The sequence below is a fragment of the Suricata suricatta genome, chromosome 3 (assembly GCF_006229205.1).
Source record: "Suricata suricatta isolate VVHF042 chromosome 3, meerkat_22Aug2017_6uvM2_HiC, whole genome shotgun sequence".
NCBI classification, from domain to species: Eukaryota; Metazoa; Chordata; class Mammalia; order Carnivora; family Herpestidae; genus Suricata; species Suricata suricatta.
In genome coordinates this window covers 160163368-160188056 of record NC_043702.1, presented here as the reverse complement: position 1 = coordinate 160188056, position 24689 = coordinate 160163368, and the positions used below count along the sequence as shown (strand labels likewise).

General features: G+C 38.5%; 1 protein-coding gene across 1 annotated transcript in view; it reads left to right on the top strand.

Annotated features, from left to right (window-relative positions):
- Positions 1-24689, top strand: part of USH2A (usherin) — a 697677-nt gene that overhangs the window by 541269 nt on the left and 131719 nt on the right. The window contains exons 53-56 of the mRNA XM_029933401.1: positions 4699-4923; positions 5449-5603; positions 7589-7787; positions 21384-21491. Coding sequence (XP_029789261.1) covers positions 4699-4923; positions 5449-5603; positions 7589-7787; positions 21384-21491 — 687 coding nt within the window. The remainder of the gene's footprint in view (positions 1-4698; positions 4924-5448; positions 5604-7588; positions 7788-21383; positions 21492-24689) is intronic.

Genomic DNA, 24689 nt, shown 5'->3' with positions numbered 1-24689 from the left:
TAAGTGTGTGTGTGTATGTGTGTGTGTGTAGTTGTGTGTGTGTACATATATATCATCTCTCATCTAGCATCAAATAGAATACATTTAAGTGGCATAACTCAAGCAAGCTAAGGTTAAATAAACAAGTAAAGTGCTCTGTTCCATCATGAGTCATCACCCCTCCTTACTTAACCGACGGTGGGTGATAATGGCAATCCTCAGGATGCAAAAAAATATAAGTCAAGACACTGGGATGAGGGGACTACATTAAGGAGAGAAAGCAGGAAGAGAGATAAATAAGTTCCAGTGAAATGCTAAATGCTTTAAAACCTTACCTTAATTTACCTACAAAGCAATCACGTAAGTAAGATCATTTAATAGATGAGGAAACTGAGGGTCAGATATGCAAAAGTAATTTACTAAGATAAGATGTCAGACTTAAATCGTGCGACCTTCAAGAACAGCAAATTAGGGGGCACCTGGGTGGCTCCGTCAGTGGAGCATCCGACTCTTGATCTCTGCGCAGGTCGCTATCCCAGGGCTGAGGGATCGAACCCAGCATCAGGCTCTGTGTTGAATACGGAAGCTGCTTAAGATTCTTTCTATCTCCTGTACTTCTCCCCCACCCACACTTTCTCTCTCTCTCTCAAATTTTAACAACAACAACAACAACAGATTTCGGAGACTGTGTATTGTGTAGGAGCTCCTTTCAGAGTGCTCCAAACCTCCCTCAAGCCCTCTCTTCCACTTTAAATGTCCGTTGTTCTCAGAGTGTGGGTCAAAATCCATGTCCTCCCTGCAGCTTCTCAAACTCAGCTCTTCTCTCCTCTCACATGTCAGCACGTCGTCCACTTCTCCTGTGTGTCATATGCTTTTGGCCCCTTGCTCCATCTCTCCCACCAGATTGAAATATCTGTCCGAATAGGATGTCCAGACTCCGTCTCCTCTTTGCATTAACCCGCTGTAACCAAAAACATTTATTGGAATGTATTTAATTAGGAGAGTCCTCAGGATAGAAGACCATTCATCTAACCCTCCAATTTCCTTCTATTCCCAGTTACAGATTTAAGGACCCTCATTGACAAATTAGTGGGTTTGATCTAAGAGAATTCCTTTCTTGCATCTGCCTTTTGTAAGTAAGGTCAAGATTTTGAAGGTCCATTAAGACGTATTTGCAGTATCCCTCTCCAGATGACAATAAATGTTTATATCTACTGATATAATATTATGAGGCCTTTTACCATCCATATTTCAGAATGCTTCCACTACCAAAAAGTACTATATATTGAATATGAAAAATAACAAAAGATTCTTTTCCATGAAGAAAATGAAGCACTTAAGTAATGCTAAAATAAGAGCCATTGAATGAGACCAACTTGGACTAAGAAGTCAACCTTTCTTAGAAATATACAATGAGAGCTAAACAACGCCAGGGCTCACCAAAATTCATTCATGCATGCAAGCATTTCATTTATCAAAAACTATTTATTAAATTTTTACTAACAACCAGTCACTGCCCTGAGACCAAGAGCGATGAAAACAAATAAATAAGAATTCCCATCAGGAATTTGCAGCCTCTATGAACAGACAGGGAACAGATACGAAGTATACTGTAATGTGAAAAATGATGCCCATGTAAGAGCTGTGATAGAGTAAGAACAGGACACTTGTGAAGAGCATTCCAAGAACACCTGACCCAGACAGAAGAGGTTAGGAAAGACTTCATGAAGGATGTTATGCCTGAGCTGAGAACTAAAAGACAGGTAGAAACATCAGGTTAAAGAAAGGTAAGGCAGGCACAGAGGACAACCGGAAGTGAAAGGAAGTCCAGGAGGTATGAAAAACAAACACCTTGATATGAATGTAGCATATGGTAAGAGAATAAATAATGGCAATGAGGCCAAAGAGCAGGAGTCAGATGATGATGGCCTTTATTGCCCCACTTAGCAAGTGTCTTTATGCAGGAATGAGTGGAAATTAAAGCTTTTTAAGCAATGGGATGTCATAGTCATGGGTATGCATTTTTGAAGAATTAACTCTGCTAAAGAAATGATTGAAAACAAATATGTATGGGACATTTAAGCAATTAACAAGTGAATATTGAGCAAGCATAATCCCCCCCAAAAGCAAAACCCTCTGTTATTTGAAGACTAGCCCCATATAACATACAGAATGATTTTGAGATAAAAAGAAGGGTTTTTTTGTCTGTTTTTTAAAACAACAGTTGGGTTTGGGGGACCTGTATGGCTTGGTTAAGCATCCGACTGCAGCTCACAGTTGGTGAGTTCTAGCCCCACTTTGGACTCTGTGCTGACGGTGCAAAGCTTGCTTAGGATTCTCTCTCACTCTTTTTCTCTCTCTGTCTCTGCCCCTTTCCTGCTCATGCTCTCTCTCTCTCTCTCTCTCTCTCTCAAGCAAAATAAACATTAAAAAATAAAGTATTGGAGGGGTGCCTGGGTGGTGTCATCAGCTGAGTGTCCTACTTTGGCTCAGGTCATGATCTTGCAGTTTGTGAGTTCAAGCCCCCCATCCAGCTTGCTGCTTTCAGTGCATAGTCCACTGTGGATCTTTTGTCCCCTTCTCTCTCCATTTCTCATCCACTTACATGCTCTCTCTCTTTCTCAAAAATAAATAAAATATTTTTAAATTTTTTAAAGAGTTGGAGATTCTGGCAAAGAAAAAAATAACAGAAATGAGAGAGATTATTGAGGGGAGGCAAGAATTTCAACAACGATTCCTTATGTATAAAGAAAAAGAAAAAAATTTCATGGGCTACAAGCATCTTTGAAGGACTGGGCCTCACAGGAAAACAAAGAAAGGAGGATAAGCAATGAGACAGTACAAAGGAGAGTAAAGAATAAGGAACACGGCATGGGGAGCTACCACTGAAATTCGCAATGACGATGTGGGCCCTAAGGGTGTGGAGCAACACTTATCAGCAATGAACAGTTTAATCTGCTGCAGCCAATTGATTCAAAAATATAGTGAATGGTCTGTGGGTCGGTGAGTGGTCTGGGCAGCTCTGCCCCACCGGGTCATGCAAGGACCCTGACTCCTTCCAGTCTATGACTCATGATGTTCCCCGTGCTGTCCTCATTCACATGGTGCAGCGTGGGGCACTGCACCGTCCATCAAAAGGGGATGAGAATGTCAATGGAAGGCGAGTGATTTCCTCTGGGAAACGGATGCACAAGTTGCTCGTATCATGTCCATGCTTCCTCCATTGTTGAGATCCGAGTCACATGACTACCCCCAAGCTGTAAAGAAAACTGGGAAAATTAGACTCTGGCCAACAGGCCCCTGACCAGGACAGAAAGCAGATCTGGGAACCCACTAAGGGTCGTCACAGGGAATGAGTGGCAGATAGCCTCTGACCAGAGAAAATAAAGACAGAAGATAATCCCTTATATTTTATAGCAATTTACATATTATGATGTTGTGTCACATAACTGTTTGCATTTTATCTTCATACTCATTCTATAAAGTAGGCAGATCAGGGTTTATAGTAAGGAAATGCATATAAGGAAAATGTAGTAAAAAATCCACATGGATGGACTGAGACTCGACCCCACATCCAATGGAGGTAGAGCAGACGGCCAGACAGCCAAAGAGGACTTATGCTTCTGATTTTCCGTCTGAGAAAAGTCATCTGAAACCACCATACAAAAATACATACATGCAAATATAATCAGAATTCACAAAATTAAGTGGAAAACAGATTTAACCAATTAAATTTTCCGGTTGTTCTTTTTTTTTTAAAATAAATTTGTAGCATTCGTGCTTCTGAAGTTATTAAAGCTTAAAATGGAACAAAGAGTCTTGGGACACCATTGAATCACATGAATGGTTATCTAACAAAATTGTTGCCAGTACAAAACACCCTATAGTCAGGTTTTATTCTTTTAATTAGATTGGCTATTTTTGATTTGGGCTTCCATTCTGGTTTGGTGAAAGAGGGAAATAAGTATGTAGTGGACTATGCATACCTTTATATCCACTAGCCATGATAAGCTAAGTTTCAAGTTCTATTTCTCATAATAACTACATTATAAGTTATATAATAACTGAATATAATATGAATAATATAATAATCGGTAAAAAAAATGTATCATACTCAAGTTATGAGAGCATGTTGGTGAATCTGCCCTATATAGAAATAAAGGGTATACAAACTTGTGAAGCATTAACATCCAATGTACGTTAGTCTAGTGCTTTTACTTATTATACTGTTTACATTCTTTAAAATTTTTTAATGCTTATATATTTTTGAGAGAGAGAGAGAGAGACAGTGCAAGCTGGGGAGGGGCAGAGAAAGAGGAAGACACAGAATCCGAAGCAACCTTCAGGCTCTGAGCTGTCAGCACAGAGCCTGGTGCAGGGCTCAGACTCACAAACCGTGAGATCATGACCTGAGCTGAAGTCAGATGCTTAACCAACTGAGCCACCTAGATGCCCCTATCTAGCCTTTAGATTTCAGTCATTCCTTTCATGTATCCACATTATCCATATTTGCTTGTTCATAAAAGGTGAATTCTATTCTTTGCAATTCCATATCTTTGCATCTAATACAGACAGAAAATATTTTTTATGACTTAGAAAATTAAGATTATTATTAGAGTTTTATTCACACACAACAAGATTACAGATTAATTGTTAAGTGTTTACAAGTTTTGATTTTCATTTTCAATAGGATGGTAAAACAATAAAATATGTTAAAAGCCTCACTATTGAATTTCTCACTTTCAGACATGAACCTGGAGCCTTACAAGACGTATGAGTACAGAATTTCTGCCTGGAATAGCTATGGGCGAGGATTCAGCAAAGCTATTAGAGCAAGGACCAAAGAAGATGTGCCTGAAGGCGTGAGTCCCCCTACGTGGACCAAAATGGATAATCGGGAAGATGTCATAGTCTTAAATTGGAAGAAACCTATACAATCAAATGGTATTAAGCTACTTTTAAAATTGAAATAACAGAATCCAGTAAATTCATAAAGAAATTGAAATGAGAGTAATCTACACTTAACTGGCATGCATCTAACCATTAAAAGTTATATGCTAAAAGGTAGTTTAGGTATGTGCCTACTGATCTTTCCTTTTGTAAAATAGGCCTTGCAAATTTTTAGGCCCCCAATTTTTTTTTTCTTGAATCCTAGCATGTAACTGAGCTCTTTCGAACAAGCGAAGACTTAAAGGAAAGCTGAGTAGTTTTAATATTGAAGGTAATTTCCTTGGGAGCGGGGGGCAATAGACATACATGGCTCTTTAATTATCGGTGTCTAGAGTCCCTCCCTATGGTAAGAGTGCATGTCGTGCAGGTCGTTGATCGAACATAGCGATACAATAGCCAAGTAAAAGTAAAGAATGCTATATTATCCCACTTCCTTAGAACTGCAAGACATGTTAGGTTGTTTGCAAATAGTTAAAAGGATATGATACTCAAATCTGGGGATTTCTCTGCCTCTTTTAGGTCCTATTATTTACTACGTTCTTCTCCGAAATGGAATTGAATGCTTTCAAGGAACGTCACTGAGCTTCTCTGATACGAAGGGAATTCAGCCATTTCAGGAATATTCATACCAGCTGAAAGCGTGCACGGTTGCTGGTTGTGCCGTCAGCAGCAAGGTGAGGGCAGGTATCTGAACTCCAGACAGAGGGAGCCAGGATGAAGGCTGTATGAATGTCCAGGCTGTGAATGGTTTTTTCAATGGCAGAAAACAATATCCACCTCAATACAGTGTTAAGTAGGGTGCCTATGCCTGAAAGGAGAGATCGCCGAAATGTATCAAATTTATGCAAACATAAATGTTTCATTAATTAAAAGAAAAAGAAAACTTGAACCAGTATTACCCGTTTTTAATCACACTTTTCCTCTGCCAACTATTTTTAGATGATCTTCTGTAAATCCATAACAATTCCCAAATCATTCCTCAATTTAAAAAGGTTTTATTTAAATATCACTTCAACATAGATTGCCTGCTCTTTAAAAACAGAGAAAGGGACCAAAGAGCTGACATAGAAAATAAAGTGATACCAAGACTTTTGCTACAACCTTGGCAAGAAATGACGAGGCCTGAATTCATGCAGCAGGGGTCAGAATGGAGACTATCAGGAAGACACAACGGGTATTGGGGGAAAAAAATCTGCAGGGCGTGGTGTCAGCTGTACACAGGGGAGTAAGAGGAAAGTATCATGGATATATTCAAGATGACCCAAATTATAGATCATGGCGCCATTCTGCTAGCAAATAAAAAATACATAAAAGTGAAATTTGAATGTAGAGAATAAAATTCAAATTTTAAAAGTTTTAAAAAACATATTTAAAAGAAGGAGCAGGTAGCAGAGTGGTGGAAGAAAATACTATTTGGCCCTTCAAGTGAAAAGGTCTAGTCAGAAGCTGGATTACAAAGTGATTGAATCTTCTAGAAGGATCTGGGAAAGAAGTTGAAGCAAAGAGTTTGAAGAGGGCCATTAAGGAGAACAGAGAGAGAGAGAGAGAAAAACAAGAACACAGATGAAAAACACTGGGAACGCTACTGAATGAGAGAAGGGCCCACAGATGAGACTGGAAAGATACAGTCAAGAAATTTAGGAGGAAGAGAAAGAGAGAATCATTTCACAGAAGCCAGCCTATCAGAGGAAACTCAGGAGAAAAACAAACAGCAGCTCTGACTCCTTTCGTGCCGTTACAACGTCGGAAGAGCATCATCTTCACACGCTGGACAAGAAGCATCCAAGGAATTGACAGTGGGTCAGACTGAGCGGTCGCAGGGCACATGCACAGACCCACAGGAGCAGCGCTGCACCTGCCTCCGCTCGGCCAGATGGCGGCTGATTGGCCCAATCAGAAGTTATGGTCCACACGGCCCTGGAACGGTTCTCTGCCGTTTTACGTAGACACGGCTCCTGTCTGCCAGATGCCACGACAATTGGCTAAAACGTGCAACCAGAGTTAATTCTGTGAGGAAAAAAAAAAAAGAAAAAGAAAAGCGCAACTAATTTTTGTTCAAAATTATATTTTGATAATACTGAATGAATCACTGGTGGATTGATTCTTCTTTCCTTCTGTACCTGATTCTATTTCTAGAACACTGGCATAGGTACTATCCTGTCATCCCGGGTATCAGAGGAAGAATACAAAAAAAAAATCTGCCCACTTATACTGTTCAAAGCATATTATATACAAACAAGTTCAGATGTGGGTTTTGCTTCATATTTATGGGTGCTTAAAATGTACAAAATCAGGCTGTTAAAATGCAAAGACACTGATGGGCCATATGGAAGACAGTTATCAAGAGTTCTCTAGTAAGACAGTCTGCCAGCCAGATTTTACTTGCTTCAGCTGAGGGCTGCACTCTGGCGTCAACATTGTTGTTGAACCTGTTGTGATAAATAGTAGTCTGAGACTTATGGAATGTATTCAAGGTCAGATTTCATTGTTTAAATAGGATGGAAGGAAAAGAATAAAAAAGGGGGGCTGTTTCTCCAAGCCCCTGCTAATGATATGCCAGGCCAGACAACAACATTTTAAAACAAAAGTGACATTCTCGTTGCTCAGAATACCTCGTGTACTATTACCATAAATTGCTGTTTAATTCCTGTGTTTTCAGGTAGTCGCAGCTACTGCCCAAGGGATTCCGCAGAGTGTCCCGCCACCAAGAGTCACCGCGCCCAGTCCGGAGACTCTGCATTTGAGCTGGAGTGTCCCTGAGAAACCAAATGGTGTCATTAAAGAGTACCAGCTCAGGCAGGCTGGGAAAGGTCTCATCTACAGTGGCACCGCTGACAGGAGGCAGCATACGGTCACAGGTGAAAAAAACAAAACAAAAACAAAAACAAAGAGGAAAACCTTCCGGAAGAGTCTGTCATTGTGGTTAGGGGGGCAAAGCATCCCAGGGGTGTGCATTTGATATATGAGGTCACTTTGAAAGGACGTGTTCTCTTGACATATGGTCAGGTCCCACTTATCCATGCTAATAGAAGAGCCCACACTGGCAGCAATAAGCCACAACAGCAGATAACTTCAGAAATAATTTATACTTGGCTTTGATATGCATTATGTGTAGGGTTTTTGCATCAGTATTAACTTTTTTTTTCTCAGACGAACAGTAAGATGCATTTTCATTCCCCAAGGATATACTCATAGATAATGGGACTGGGAGAGCCAAGAATGTACTAGAAAGCAGAGTGAAATCAGCCAGAGAGGAGCATTTATCTACTGAGTGGGTAACTAATACACAGAAGACTTGACAGGTGACTGTTTGTGACAATTTGTTATTATGAACATTAATTAATAGTAAATAGTAAATTTTTATTTTTTGGGCATTTGTTATAATTAACTTTCATAATAACATAATAGTACAGTATAATAGTATAATGTCAGATAATTACTAGAAGTCATTATCATGATAATTAACATGTTTTGGTTTGACTGTGACTTCTGAAGAGAAGGGAAGCGTCTTCTGACTTCCCCAGTCTAAGGAAGCTTCTCGAATATGCCACCACATCACCTTGTCTTATTTTCATCATGGACCTCTCACTTCCTGAAAGCGCTTGGTTTTCATTTGCTTTTTATGTCTCCCCCTACTGGGATGTAAGCTCCAGGACTGCAGAGATCTTCTCTTCCTAGTTCAAGGTGCTCTGGCACCTGGAACAATCCTTGACATGGTCATAGATGCGAAACAAATGTTTGGGGAATAAGTGAATTTCACACGTGCCACTTGGCATGTACTACAAACCTATGCAGGCAAGAGAATTATGACTCCCATTTTAACGAAAAGATTAATTCGAGAGATTACATAATTTAGCTCGTTCTTTGGATCTACTGAATCATCGCAAGAAGTTGTATATTTTTAGATTCTGAGGCCAGAGGCAAGAGGTTACAAACTTACTTTTCCCCCATTGTCAGAAGCGTCACTCAAGGCCTCCTAAATGAATGTTCTTCTTCCTTTGGACACCCGTACCTTGCAGGGAACATGGATACTAGACATAATGAAACTCATAAGAAGCACAGAAAAGTCTGGAAGAGCGTGCCTGAGTTTTCCTCAGAGGAGGAATCGGTTATACTACATAGGTGAAAAAATCAATTCATCGTGATTTGCTCTTAATTCTACAATTCCCTGACTCGCAAGCAGGCATTCATTGACAGACGTTTTCAATGAATTGACCACTGCTTTCCAAAAGTGCCATAAGCCTGCAGAAGGTGCTTCATAAATATTTGTAGACTAGCAATGACAGCCCTTCTCTGATGATCCCGAGCTAAATCAGTGATAATAGAGATGGAAAAAGTCCTCATCAATTCAGATTATTACATTTATTTCCTATATCTTATTTCACTGAAAGTGACAATGATCACCAAGAGTTGAAATACTATTGTTTTACAAAATACAACTTTACATGCTCAGGGTGCCCAAGGCATTCACTCTCTCCATCTAGAAGGAAATCGGAACACTGTTTCATTCTCTTTTTTTTCTAATGTTTATTTAATTTTGAGAGAGAGTGACAGAACAGGAGTGGGGGAGGAGCAGCAAGAGAGACACAGAATCTGAAGCAGGGTCCAGGCTCTGAGCTGTCAGCACAGAGCCCCATGCGAGGCCCAAACCCACGAATCACTAGATCATGACCTGAGCCGAAGTTGGCCACTTGACTGACTGAGCCACCCAGGCGCCCCTGCTTTATTCTTTAAAAAAGAGATGTTGCCCACCTGGCTGTGTTCTAAATGTACACAAAGTGTTCTAAAATAAGATTGCTGTTCTCTAGAAGCTCCCAGTAGTGGGGGACAGTGACAAGTTAAGAACTAATTGCAAATACAGCATAAAGGGTTCAACAGAACTCTAAAGAATGAGTTTGGGAGGAAATCAAAGGAATGACTTGGAGTGGAAAATGAAATGTCAATTACAGAGTGTGGAAAGCCATTTAGACTTTGTATCAGTAAAGGTTGCACAAAAAGCTGAGATACTGTGTTACAGAATCTCCTCTTCTCCCAGTATCTGTCCACTTACCCCAGCAGGGGCTTTGACCTGAGAGCTGTAGTGATTTGTATTTTTTTAAAAAAACCAGCATTTACTTGCCCGCAAACTAAACCCAAATGCAATGTTCAAACCAGCAGGATTGATAGCCTCATCAGTTATAAAATAATTGGAAAGATTTTTCTTTAAAACACCTCCTCCCTACCAGTTCTTCCTTTCATTGTCGTTTTTAATGAATATTTTCATGTCAGCAAGGATTTCAGACACATAACTGTATGAGGAAGTTCTCCTTTATTAGAATAAATATTTTTAAGATTTTCTATATGATTTTGCTTTCTTTTTTATTTTTTTAAATTTTTTTAATGTTTTAAATTTATTTCTGAGAGACAGAGAGAGACAGTGCGAGCAGGGGAGGGTCAGAGAGAGAGGGAGATACAGAATCTGAAGCAGGCTCCAGGCTCTGAGCTGTCAGCACAGAACCTGACGCAGGACTTGAACCCACAAACTGTGAGATCATGACCTGAGCCAAAGCCGGACGCTTAACCGACTGAGCCACCCAGGCGCCCTGATTTTGCTTTCTATAAGATCATAACGTGAAAAGACGCCTTTAGAATTCAGTCAGTTTGGCCCTCTGTACTGTTTTAAATAGATGTAGAGAGCACTTCATTCAGACGAGATTGCCCTACAGAGAAATGTCTTTGTTGAATGAAGAAGTAAACTCTCGTTCAGCAAAACCTGACCAAGTACAGAGCCTTCTATATGCAGTTCTTGAGGGACGGCAACGGTGCTGGGCATTAGGTTATCTAAAACCTGAGATGTATACAGCGTTCACGTGTCTTATCCGTCAGAAAAAAATTCGGTTCCGTAGTTCACTGACGGACCAAATTCAGGATGGACGTATTTTATGATATGAATGACTGTTTTATTGAGTTTGTGGAACGATCTAAAAGAATCAGATTTATTTTACATTGCATCCCAAATGTTATATCAAAGAGCTGCCTGTACCCTTTGGGATACCGGTTTTGTTTTTCTCATCATTTCCAAAACGTTAGCATTTCCTGAGTTCCAGTCACAGGCTAATGAAGCTGTAGCATGAGTCATTCTGGAGCCTGAAAATCTAGGTCCTTAGAAATGACGGAAGGGAAAGCGAGCACCTTGCCTCAGCCCCATTGTCTCCATGCTTATTTTTAATTACCTCAAAGCTTTAGAAACATGATCCCGTAAATGCTTTGTGGGAATAGTGGCGAATGCCCTCATCATGTGAAATCCATAAATTGCTTATAATCCTCTCAAGATGTTAAAAAAAGCATTAAGTAATTGAAGACAGGAAGTCCTCAGTTAATTATTTAGAGGTGTTATCAATGCTTTAAGTAAACTGAAGCATTTTCTGCTATCTCACTGAGCTGAATACCACAGGGACAAAGGAGGAACAGCCATCATCTTCTCATATTCGCTAATGCAAACAGCACATGGCAGCTTGTCAATAAAAGACCTTTTCGTATCATTTATTACTAAACAGGTCCCCCCGTCCTGCACAAAACAATTGAGATGTCAGTTACAGGCATTGTTTCTCTTCAGTTACCACGGCTTTGTGGACCGTCCTCCTAGTGTGGGCCCTGGAGCAGAAGAGATGGAAAAAGGATTAACTAAATAATTAGGGGCACCGAGAACAAAATGAATTAATCATGTCCTCTTTAGCAGCAGATTTGATAAGGGCTTATGTGTCTCTTAACTCAGGGAGAAGTGTTTTCAAAATAATTTATTAAAAGTTGCTTATCATCGCATTTTACTTATAAGGGAAGACCCACCAGCACTGTTAGTAAGGAGAGAACAATTTGCTTTTCTTTTCCATCTTCTTAGAAGCTCCTGAAAACCTCCTGTGCTAAAATAGCATGTGCCCTAACAATGAAGGTTGTAGCCCACATGTTCTACTAAAGTACTGAAATAGATACCCTATACATCATCTCTGGGGGGGCGGGGGGGGGGGAGAAACACACACTTTGAGCATCAATATCGCAAAATGTGGAAATTCTTTATAAGGGGATTTTACATTTAGATAACTCTGTTACGTGCTTCCATAGTATCCAACACTTGGTTCGCAGGGTGTTTATTATCCTTTATCACGATATCCTTTTTTCTTGTCTTTATTCCTGAGCTAGTAGGTGAAGCTTTTTAAGGACAGAAACAGTAGCCTTCTGTTTGCCTTTGTTTCACTTATCCTGGGATAGGCCTCTATCATAGTCTTAACATACTAAGTATTCAAAAATATTTGTTGAGTTAGTAGATATTAAATAGAAAACTAGTAGCTGAATGTTTTTATTCCGCTTGATTGAGTACAAAAATCAGACTGTCAAATACATCTAAATCTCAGGCAGGAATGGCTATATAATTTTCAGGGCCCAGGGCAAAATGGCAATGTAGGGTCCTTTGTTCAAAAATCGTTAAGATAACAAGTCAACATCCAAAAGAAAAATAATCCAATTCGAAAGTGATAGAAGACATGAGCAGACACTTCACCAAAAGAAACATACAGATGGCCAAAAACACATGAAATTCATCATCGGGGAAATGAAAATCAAAACTACAATGAGATATCACCTCATATCTGTCAGAGGGGCTAAAATCAACAACACAACAAACAAGCGTTGACAAGGATGTGGAGAAAAAGGAACTGTTGGTGGGAATGCAAACTCATGCAGCTACTGTGGAAAACAATATGGATGTACCCTACAATCTGGTAATCACACTATGGGGTATTTGTCCAAAAAATACAAAAACGTTACTTTAAAGGGATACATGCACCTCCGTGTTTACTAAAGTGTTATTTGCAATAGCCAAAATGTGGAAACAGCATAACTATCCATCAATAGATAAATGGATAAAGAAATTACACACACACACACACACACACACACACACACACACACACACACAGGAATATTATACAGCCATAAAAAATGAATATTGCTATTTGCAACAACATGGATGGAACTACAGAGTATAATGCTAAGTGAAATAAGTCAGAGAAAGACAAATGCCATATGATTTCACTCATACGTGCAATCTAAGAAACAAAACAAATGAAGAAAGAGGGGAAAAATGATAGACAAACTAAGAAACAGACCCTTAGTTCTAGAGAACAAACTGGTGGTTGCCAGAGAGGGCACCTGGGGGGCTGGGTGAGCTGGGGAAGGGGATTAAGAGAACACTTGTCACAATGAGCACTGAGTAATGTATAGAATTGCTGAATCACTATATTGTCCCCCGGACACTAATAGAACACTGAATATTAACCAGACTAGAATTGAAAGTAAAACCTGAATTAAAATATTTTTTGAAAAGAATATATTTTTCCAAAAAAAATTATTAAAAATTTTGAAAACAGAGCGTGGGATCAAGCTCCAGACCCTCCTAGAATCGCATGGAACCTTGGGTGACTCACAAGGCACACACCCATGAAAGCAGCCTGATCTCTGGCAATCTGGACTTATTGGTAGCACGTTTCTTTAACTGAAAGAGGAAGCAAACGCGGGCAGCGATCATGTCCTCAGAACAGCTCCGGAGCTTCCCTTCTGTGGTCGTCCGTACTGCCTTGCACTGCATTTGCCCAGATACCACCTGACTACTGACCACCAAGCATTGGACGTATGGAAATAGATACGACCATTCATTTTATTTCCCTTTTTCCCACTCTGAGGAAAACTTTGTGCCTGGATATTTGCAAATCAAAAAAATAATCAGTATTTTTGTATTGCAGAGCATCAACCACGTTTGTATACTTTCAAAAATCATTCTTATAAGTAGAAAATTATAGCCAAACAATTACTGTCAGCAGCTGCCTAGACATGAATATTTAAAGAAAAAAATTTCCCCTGGAATCTCAGATATCTTCAGGTTCTCTGCCTGTGCAGTCTTTGTTTCTGATTTGTTCCAAGAATTCTAAATAACTTCTGCTCTCTCTGCAATATGTGTTCTTGTCGAGTATTTGAGCAGCATCAGACTTTGCTGCCTCCCGATGCCACATTTTGTTTCTAGAGAAGACCCTGTCTGAAAATGTAGGGTACAGGTGGCTTTGGTCTAGCACAGCACAAGACACCAGAGAAGAAAAATATTCATTAAAAGAGTGTTACAAAAATCAAAAGCTAGGATTTTTTTTGGGGGGGGGGCTATCTTAGTCATTGTTTTAATGTTGATCTGTATTTGGAACGAGAGTCTGCCAAGAAGTAACTTATCTGGGAAGTGCTTCTTGGGATGAATCTGATTAATAAGATATTGGGGCAGGGGGCCTAAACTATGGCCTGAAATTTCACACAAAATATTGACTAAAGAAACACTTAAGGATGTAGCATGTAGTCAGAAGCAAAAGACATGAGGTTATCTCCTAGGCATTTGCAAGGCAAGAGCCCCTGTGTTTTGGTGTTTTGATGCCTAGTTCAGGAGCTATCAACTGAATCCGTACTTTGAAGCATTAATACAGGAAACAGACTGGCTAATGGCTCACAAATGGGCAATTAACCGGCTTGACTAACTGGGGCATGTGGCTCCTGAGACGGTGGTGGGGGGTACTGTCCCAAAAATGGGGACTCTATCATGTGAGCTCCTGACACGTTGTTTCTTATTCAAATTTTGTAAAACAATCATAATGCAAATGTGTGTTAGATGTCTCTAAAGCAATTCCACAATATCTTGGTGTTTCAGTTTTGAACATCCAAATTTTCACGTAGGATTATTAATTTATTATTTTTAAGAATTAGCGTGTTTTAATGTTTTATTTATTTTTGAGAAAGAGACAGAGACAGCATGAGCAGGGGAGGGTCAGAGAGCGAGGGAGACACAGAATTCGAAGACAGACTCCAGGCTCTGAGCTAGCTGTCAGCCCAGAGCCTGATGGGGGACTCAAACCCACGAACCATGAGATCATGACCCAAGCTGTAGTTGGATGCCCAACTGACTGAGCCACCCAGGCGCCCCTAGAATTATTAATTTAAAGTGGAATCCTGCTATCATTCTATCCATCACAGCCAAGGTTGCCAGTGGGTGGTTTCCAGATTCCTGGGATTCTCCAGGAACAGAAATGCTCTGGAGGCGATCGCTTAAGGAGATCCAAGGTAGATACAGGCAGAAAGAAGTGTTTCACAGCAACAAGATCGAATGGGGATTCCTGTGGGGTGTGGCCAGACATCCAATTTGGGTGAACTGGTGCAAACTGTTTCTTGCCCAAAAGGCGTACAATATGATAACCAACCACCTACCACAAAGTTTTTTAAAGGAACCAAGATTCTTAGCCCTTAAACTAATCACCAACCAAACTGATCGAGGAACTTGCAGAATTACATATTTTGTAGGATTATTTGGTCATTCTTTAGAAAATAGCAGACGACATTGTGGAATAGCCTGATGAATGCTTTAAAGTAGCACTTGCTATCTGAAATTATAATGGACAAAATGGCTTCCCTGACTATTTATCTTCGAGATTAAAAATTAGAAACAAGCTGTTATTTATAAAGTATATCAAATGACAGGCACCTGGGTGGCTCAGTCAGTAAGCATATGACTCTGGTTTTGGCTCAGTTCATGATCTCACTGTTTCATGGTTTGAATCCTCATATGGGGCTCTGCACTGGCAGCATGGAGCCTGCTTGGGATTCTCTCTGTCTTTCTCTCTCTCCCACCCTCTCTGCCCCCACCCCAACTCACACTGTCTCTCTTCCAAGATAAATAAACTTTAAAAAAAAAAGTATATCAAATGTAACTGACATTGGTATAGCATTGGTTCTGTTTTCTAAATCATATTTTTATGATTCATAGGTAGAGTTGTGGCAGTCCCTTTTAACACAGATTTACTCTTGAACGTAATGTTACTTGAAAGTGTAATTATAATGAGTTTTGTTATAGTATGCTTCTTTCCTTTAAAAGGGAACATGATTCCCTGTAGGGAAATTCAGGTAATTTGCAGCCACCATAATCTCCACTAAGCTGAAATGTTAAATGCTTGGCTTTTCTCCATGCATTTGCCTTTCTCTTCTCTACAAGTACTATCGCCTACTCTTTCAATTCAATGCCGAGCACTTGAATGATGTTTTCTTTTCTCCTTCGACTCTTGGACTTCAGGATTAAGTTACGGTCAGAATGGTTCCTTGGAGACATCTCTTTATTTCCCTCTTCTCAACCTGATCAATTCATGCGTCGTTTTTAGTTGGTGTGCCCTTTTCATTGCCTGTTACTAATATTTCATATATATCGCATTTTAAGGACTACCAATGGAGACTTACTTAAAATGGCAGCAAATTCCAGTTGAAATGTGTTGATTTTATTGAGTTTTACAGAGTCATATGTATGAAAGGTCATCCAGCTCATGTAAATCATTTATGCCTGATGGCAGTCGATGCTTTCCTTACAGATTATTTGAACCAAACCTCTTGGTAAGTTAGTCCTCTGACAGTATGAAAAATCCAAGACCTAAGAAATAAGATGTAGACAATTATGGAGTCAGACACTGCCTTCCCTCAAGGGAGCTTGTAGCCCAGTTAACCAATCTACACCATCATGCCCACAGTTTAGAGTTATGGAAACTGAGGCACCTAGAGTTCAGAAAACTGACCCAACACAGTGTTAATAAGTAAGTAGGTAAAGGATTAGTACCCAAAATAATCTAACTTCACATGCTTATCTTCTAACAGCAAGGCTATACTCCTTCAGTATATGGTGTAGAAATATTCAAAATGGAAATATTAACATATAATTCCCACATGGGGATGTGTGTAGAGGGGTATATACACTGAAAGTTTCATTGGGCTTTGAGCTACTTATGCCACCATTTTACCTATGTCTCAGAAGCCTGACCCTGTTGCTCTGGCCCACACTTCCCAGCCCAGATGCCCAGACTTCTGACCTCACCTAAGCTTATCTCTGTAGTAAGAGATGAGTTCTTCCACCTCTCTATGCTTGAGTTCCCTTCCCTATTAAAGGAGCAGACTTGCTGGGGGAGTTCAGTGAGGGTTTTGATTGTGTTAATATACAGGAAGTCACAGGAGAAGGTCTACAGTTGGTGTTCAGTAAATTTGAGCTAGGATGTTATTTATGTAACTGAGTAATCAACTTCCTTAAAAACAACTCCATTTCTTATAAAGTATATTTCATTAATTCACAGAATCCAGTGGAAAGAGTAAAAATGGAATGACAAAATCCTTTGAGTTTTGTTTTTTGTTTTACTTTATAGTTTTTTTATTGACTTAATGTTTGAACCAAGTGCTTTCAACATAGTTCTTTCATATTAAGAAAGACTGCAATGGTTTCTAATACTGTTACATCTTTCAGATACTGTTTCATCTTCAAAGTCATCAACAAGTTTCAGTGTGCTTCACTGTAGCTCTTATGTGATGGGAGGGCACAGGGCTTGGTATTAAAGCTGTGGGTTTGTCTCCACCACAAACTGATGGCTCCACTCACTGTATGAACATGTGGTTCTCTGAGCCTCAGTATTTTCTTACCTGTGAGGCAGGAATAATTATTCCTGTTCTGGGGATATTCAAGGTGAAACCTCTTCACCTTTTCACCAAGCCTTTTCATGCTGCTGCTAATTCTGTCTTCCAGGATCTTGTAACAATTTCTAACACGTGAAGGGTAATCACAGCTGCTTATGGTCCCCTTGTGCAACATACAAGAATATGAACTTGTGTGCCCATATGACATTATTAGTAATTATAATATTGATATCATTTAGAACTCTTTTTCTTGCAAGTTACAGAAAACTCAGTTCAAGTAGGCTTAGCAAATGGGCATTAACTAGCTCATGTAACTAAAAAATCAGATGTAGCCTCAAGGCTATGAGATGATGTTTCCAAGACCCAATTTCATTTCACCTCTAAGTCTTCCTCCATTGTCAAGGACCGTGTGGTGAACAAAGAATTACCAGCAGTAAAAGTGAAAGTTTGAGTTCAAGACCTACCTTCCATTAGCCTAAATGAGATCACACAATCAATTCTGAGCAGCTAACATTGCAAAAGGAATGTGGAACTGTGTCCAGATTGGAGACAGGTGGAGACAATCCTAAACAAAGCACAAAGACTTATAGTAGTCAATAGACTGGTTTCCACAAGGAAAACTTGAGTTCTGTTGTAAAAGGAAGTGTGTGTGTACTCTGGAAGATAAATGTAGCCGATGGAGAGTTGGATGCCACAGGCTGGCAAATGTGAGTTGAAATGAGTCAAATATTTCTACCTATGTTCTATATGGCTCTTTAAATTGTGCACCATATTCATATTTTAGGGCTAGCCACAACCGTTGAGGACAAGCCACTAGTGAATTAGATTAAGCCCATTGTCCTTCCCTCCTTCACTTAAGGCCCTATGCCCCCCACTCTTATCTTTCTTGCTCTTCCATCTTTGCTTCCTTTCCCTAGTTCCTCACATCCACTCCACTCTTCTTGAATGGTGATGTGTTTGAACTCCCCTGGCCTCCCAGAGTAGGCTCTCTACCCAGTGCTCAGTTCTACATCCTCCTCCTGTTGATTCTGGTACTCCAGTAGCTTCAAAAGATTCCTCCACTAGACCTGACCTCATACTCTGCAAGGCCAACCCACACCATTCAATTTAAACACCTGTAACAGATTCCTCCTGTACACCTTCAGTGATCTATCAAAAATTCCTAGCAAGCTAGCTACTCCATTGTTGTGGTATCTTCTAGTGTTCTTGGCTATATGTAAGGGAATACTGCCCATCTCAGTTCAGAAAGATTCTGTAGGGAAAGGACAATTTCTATTTTTATATACATCAGTTCTCTTTTTAGCTACTATCCTTATTGCAAATACCCTCAATCCTTTCATCAACCTTAGTACACCTCTGTGATGACAAATGTTCTCTTCTTTTTCTAAGATGCATCCTAAAGTAGTCTTCAATAGTCATTGCATGTCTCATATCAGACCAGCTAGAACACAAAATGAAGAGGAGAATTAGGTCTCATTTGGGAAGCATTTGTATATTTGTTTTAGTTTTATAAGAAAATTCCAGAGAAAGATTAAGCATTGCTTTACTTTTAGCAGCCATACTTAGTCTGGCATTCAGAAAAAAAAAACTCTAGAAAATATTTATTGTTTATATATTATGTTAATTTTTGTATTTTAATAATATTCTGCAACTAGAGAAGAATTGCCTACACAAGGAAGTAGGTGTTGTGAGCAGAGATACTCATGGAATTTTGAAGAAGGACCTGTTTGGTGAGGTTATATTTTGGATGAACATCATAAACATGATAGCCTCACATGCTTATGGAGCACTTACGGGCTTTGTGTTCTTTAAACAGTATTTGACATCACACACCTACAACGGAAAAAAATAATTTAAAAAAAAAACCACTCAGAGACATAAACCTTACTCTCAAAGGGCTTATATTCTAAGTGAGAAAGTAAGATATTCAGACAAATGGAATTACATGGGTCAAGACTCCCTTTTTCAGTAGAAAGAGTAAAGAGGGAGCATCATCAAGCGAAGTCAGTCTGCCACTGCGGTCTCTGACCTTCATTCGTAGATGATTCCTCCCTTTCTCTTTTGATCTCTCTATTTTATTATCTGTAGGATTTTCCCATAAGCTTTTATCAAACATATATGGCTTCAGTATGGCTTAGATCTTTCACCGCATTTCTTATCTATAAATCAGATAAATATCAAAATTATGTAAATCCCCCATGGCAACCAAATAGAAGATTACAATCAAATAAGTATCTGAATCTTATCATTAAATTGATGTGGAAACACAAAGGACTTTGAAGCTGAAACCTGGAGCAGCTCTAGGTGCAGAACATTATTGCTTTAGCAGAGAACCCAGACTATGGCTGTAATTCTAAATGAAGCAGTAATTTTTTCATTTGTATAACCAGCACCTACTTTGTGCCTGCTATAATTTGAAAGATACCGTGGTATCTTTTAGATATAGTATCTCTTAGTGCTTTTTTGGAGCTTATATCCTAGAGGGGGAGACAAATGATAAATAAACAGCTGTAACAAAACATCAGATAATGTTAAGGACTGTGGAAGAAGAAAGTAATTTTAGGCAATATGAAGTGCTAGATGTAGTGTGTAGATAGAGTGGTCAAAATCTTTTAAAATGTAGCATTTGAGGAGAAATCTGCATAAATCAAAAGAGCTATACATGAATGTCTCTGGAAAAAGTCACCCTACCAAACGAACAATATATGTAAAAATGTAGTTCAGTATTCATGAAAAATTAATATAATTATTATATATCTTAGCCCAATTATTTGACATATAGATGAAGTCCTATTTTTTAAGAATAAATTTTTGAGCTTTGGCATTGTTTGAATTTTTCCAAGAATCAAGGGCAAGAAGCGTTAGCCACCATATGCTCCTTGTCAAATGCTGCTGAGTCTTAAGGTTGCTTCTGGTCAAATAAAGTACTTCTCTCAGTAATCCATTTCATCTTCTCAAAAGCCTGAGAACATACCTGCTATCTTTCCCATCTTTAAAGATCAGTAGATCCAGGCAAAGAGAAGCTAAGTAACATGCCCAAGGTCATCAGCTACAGAGCACTGAGGTCTGATAACATGCAACTTCTACTATAAGTGGATTTGCCATTTTTATTTATCCTGAGAACTTATTGAACAATTACTGAGTGATGTCATATTCTGAATACAATAAACACTATCCCTATATCAAATTATCTTTAATCAATGTGTAAAGGCAAATCAAAATACCTCCAAAATACAACAGAAGTTAAAAGTAAGATGGTATTCTACTGGAACATATAGTGAAGAAGTGTAAAGCTAAAAAAGAAAATGGGGTGGTGTGAATATAAGCTGAATATGGCTTGGGGCTAAGAAAAATGTTGAATCTAACCTTTTTATTTTTTCCACCTTTATTCATATAAGAAGCAGTTGTGGAAACGGGGATGGTTAGCTGGGAGAAGGAAAGACTCAGGGGGGATCTGATCACTGTCTACAAATATTTGAAGAACTGTCATATGGAAAAGAAATTAGATTTGTTCTATATCTCCCTAGGGGTGAAAGTGATGGAAAGAAATCACCACAATATAAGAAAGGACTTTTAAACAAAATAAGGAAAACTCTAGAGCTCTCTAACAATGGAACAGGCTCTTTGGGAGATGAGTACTCTGGTCACCTAGGCAAGGCAGCCTCTTCAATGACCTCTTGTACAAGGGAATCGAGAGAAAGATGGATGGATAGTTAGATGGATGACATGAATTTTAAGATTTCTTCTAAGGTTGAGAATTTATGATTATCTGTGATAAATGAAATTTCTATTAATACTGAACTGCTTGTGAAGTTCATACCTCCTTTAGAGTGTGTTTTCTGCTTTTAAAATTTTGGAAATCATAACTACAACTTGGCATGTTACTTCCGGTGCTTAATTGATAATAAATAATCCTCTCAAGATGTACTTTATTCCTTATTTGCTCCATCTAGGTCTCCAGCCATACACCAACTACAGCTTCACACTTACAGCTTGTACACCTTCTGGATGCACTTCAAGTGAGCCTTTTCTAGGTCAGACACTGCAGGCAGCCCCTGAAGGTAATTAAAAAATATCAATGATTTGGGAGAAGAATTTTTCATATGGCATCTTGAAGTGAGTCCTATAAACCCTTTCATGTAAAACAAAAAAGGAATAAATTCAATAGGAACAAAATAAAATTGTATTCTAGACTGCCATTCTTCAGGTTTGGTTCAGCTATAAGCCGCCCAACAGAAATTTTGCTTTCAATTCTTTAAACCTCTTCAATTTACTTTTCTGTGTAAAAAATAATTATTATATACTCATATATAAAATTTTTCAAAAAACCAAAAGTTAAACAAACATTTCTGAATGCCTGATATATTACAAGTGCATGCTCACTGCTGGAGGTGACTTAAATATTCACTGCCATGAGCTTACCACAAAGTTGAAGACAAAGGACAAGTACCCAAAATGTTCAATATATTGTAATAACATACAGTGACAGATGGTGACTGTACTTATCATTAAGTAATGTGTAGAATTGCCAAACTAATGTTTTACACAGGAAACTAATAGAATGTTCCATGTTTTTTGTTGTTGTTTTTTAAATGTTTATTTTTGAGAGAGAGAGAACAGAGTAGGGACGGAGAGAGAAGGAGACAGAAAATCCAAAATGGGTTCTGTGCTGAAAGCAGAGAACCCAATCCAGGGCTTGAACTCATGAACCATGAAATCATGACCTGAGCCGAAGTCAGATGCTTAACCCACTGAGCCACCCAGTGTACCCCAATAGTGTTATGTTAACTGTACTTCAATTGAAAAAAAAAATGAACAGATCACTCAGGATAATCTGAAGAGGGAGAGATTATAACTCATCATGAAAATCAAAAAGATATTTTATGGAGTAAGAGCAAGCTCTGACATGCACCGTGAAGAACAAAGATTTTAACAAATTAATTCACTATAGAGGAGAGGCAGAACCAAGCACAGGTTGAGGGGATGCAAAGTGGGGCTGTCACCTTGGAAGGCAAATTGGCAATGTCTATTAAATTTAAAAATTTTAATTTTTATGACACAGCAGTTTCCCTTCCATTATCAGAATGACGGAAATGTCAGATGTCAGAAAACCGCACTTCCAACAAATGCACATGGAGATACGTACCAGGTTGTTTACTGAAGCATTTTTGTTTGTTTATTTAATGAAAAAAATGTTGAAAGTAATTAAGGTCTATGTGTAGGGGAACTGCTAAATAAATTGAGGCAGAATCCCATTATGAAACTACATGCCTCAGTTTAAAAGAATGAGACAATCTAACTATATAAAGAGGAAATTTAGAACTACAATAGTGCATGGTGTTTTTTATGTATAAAAATACGTAGACAATCATATTCATTTCTATAGATTAATAAAAGTACAGAAAAATTATGGAAGCGTATGCACAAAATAATGGTTACCAATGGGTTGGGAACTGGAGTGGGTGTTGTCATTTACGTTTAGAAGAAGGATAAACTCAGAAGCTTGGGTCAGTGATCAACTAATTATTTTTTTCATCTTTATTATCTGCCTGTTTTCAATGTGGGGGAAACAGAGGCATATATGAGTTTATAGACAGAACTATAATGTTAATTACCGTTGGAGAGTCCGGGAACTGTTTGTCCATTACTCTTCTAATGAAAAGGATTGTTGTACCTCAGGATATTAGACCTGAACTTCCTACCAGTAAATGGGGAATAAAATGGAAAATTCCACATATGGGGCATATGGCTCCTCACCAGGATTTCACTAATGATGTTTTCTATATAAAGAATGTTTCATGTCAAAAAGCTTAGTGTTCCTTTGAAAGGAAGAAACCAGCAGTGGATTTTTTGGAAAGGTAAACTATCAAATGGATACTTTGATGATAATGGATAATTTCTAAAGGATCTATCAACCATTTTTGGCTGCAACTCAAACCTGGTAAAATAGCAGGGTCTCTTGCTTCAGTGTACTCATCAAATCTGTATATTGAAATTTTTAGAAAATCTGTATTGATTTTCCCACCTTTCCCCCAAAAAAAATTCTTCAAAGAGCTCAGATTTCATGACTGAAAAATGATAGCTTCAACAATGCACGGGAGTGTGAGATGAGAAATGTTTTACTTGATTTCTTTTTTTAAGTGTATGCACTTTTCTTTAACACAAATAACTGTGCAAAGGAATAATAAATGAAATAGGCTTTTCCCTGAAGAACAAATATGGATTTAGAATCCATTTTCTGGCGGTATAAGTGCCATTTGTGAATAACTTGTATGTGAAATAAATGTAGTCTGAGTACTTAACTTGGGGTTGTAAGAGAACAAATCAACACTAACATTAAGTTCTGTTGTTTTACTGTAAAGTAGAAATAAACACAGTATATCCCATTAAATTAATAATCCAAATATAACAAATTATAAAATGACTATTTGAGTGAATCAGACATAGTTTGAAGGTCTAACACTTGAGGGTCCTAAGTAGATACGGAGAGAATAAAAAGAAGCATTGGTCCATAGCCACCCTAAGCTCCACTTTATTTCTCTCTCATTTTCAATGTAAGGGAAAAAAATTAATGTATATTACTACCCCCATTGATAAGTTGGACATAATTCTCTGCAATTTTATCCTCATAGAAAATTGTGTACCTTTAGTCAAATAGGAAAAATTCAAATTGGATTTTTGCTCTATCTTTTTAGAATTGCTGACATACCAGCAAACTCTAATTAATCTTACAGTTCAGTCCTGCAAAATTGCAGGCATGTTTACCTCCAGCACTGATAATGTGTAAAGGAAAAAGGAAAAGAAGATGAATCTTTCTCAGTCACATTCCATATCTTCCTCTGACCTTTGTTTAACTGTTAGATTCTTCCTCTATTCTTCATACATGTGACTACACGGTCTTCCTTGGAATTCTCAAATACAATCTTCCAAAGTCTACAGCTCCCACAAAGCCTATGCTCACTGAAGGCGTGTGTACCCACCAGTCTATAGATATTTTTATCTAGGTGTTTGAAAATACTTCAGCCTCAGTATTTCAACACTTAAAATCTCTCTCCTCACTTCCTAACTTATTTTTCTTCCTTTTTTCCCTCCTTCAAGTACCATCATCCACCTCATCACCTAAGCCCAAAATGGACCTTCTTAATATGTCACTCTCTTTTTTTAGGCTGTAATACATAATTCTTCATAAAATCTTATTAATTTTAAATCTTAAAGATTTTTTAATATGTTCTTCCTTTTCACCCCTTCTGGTGTTGCCT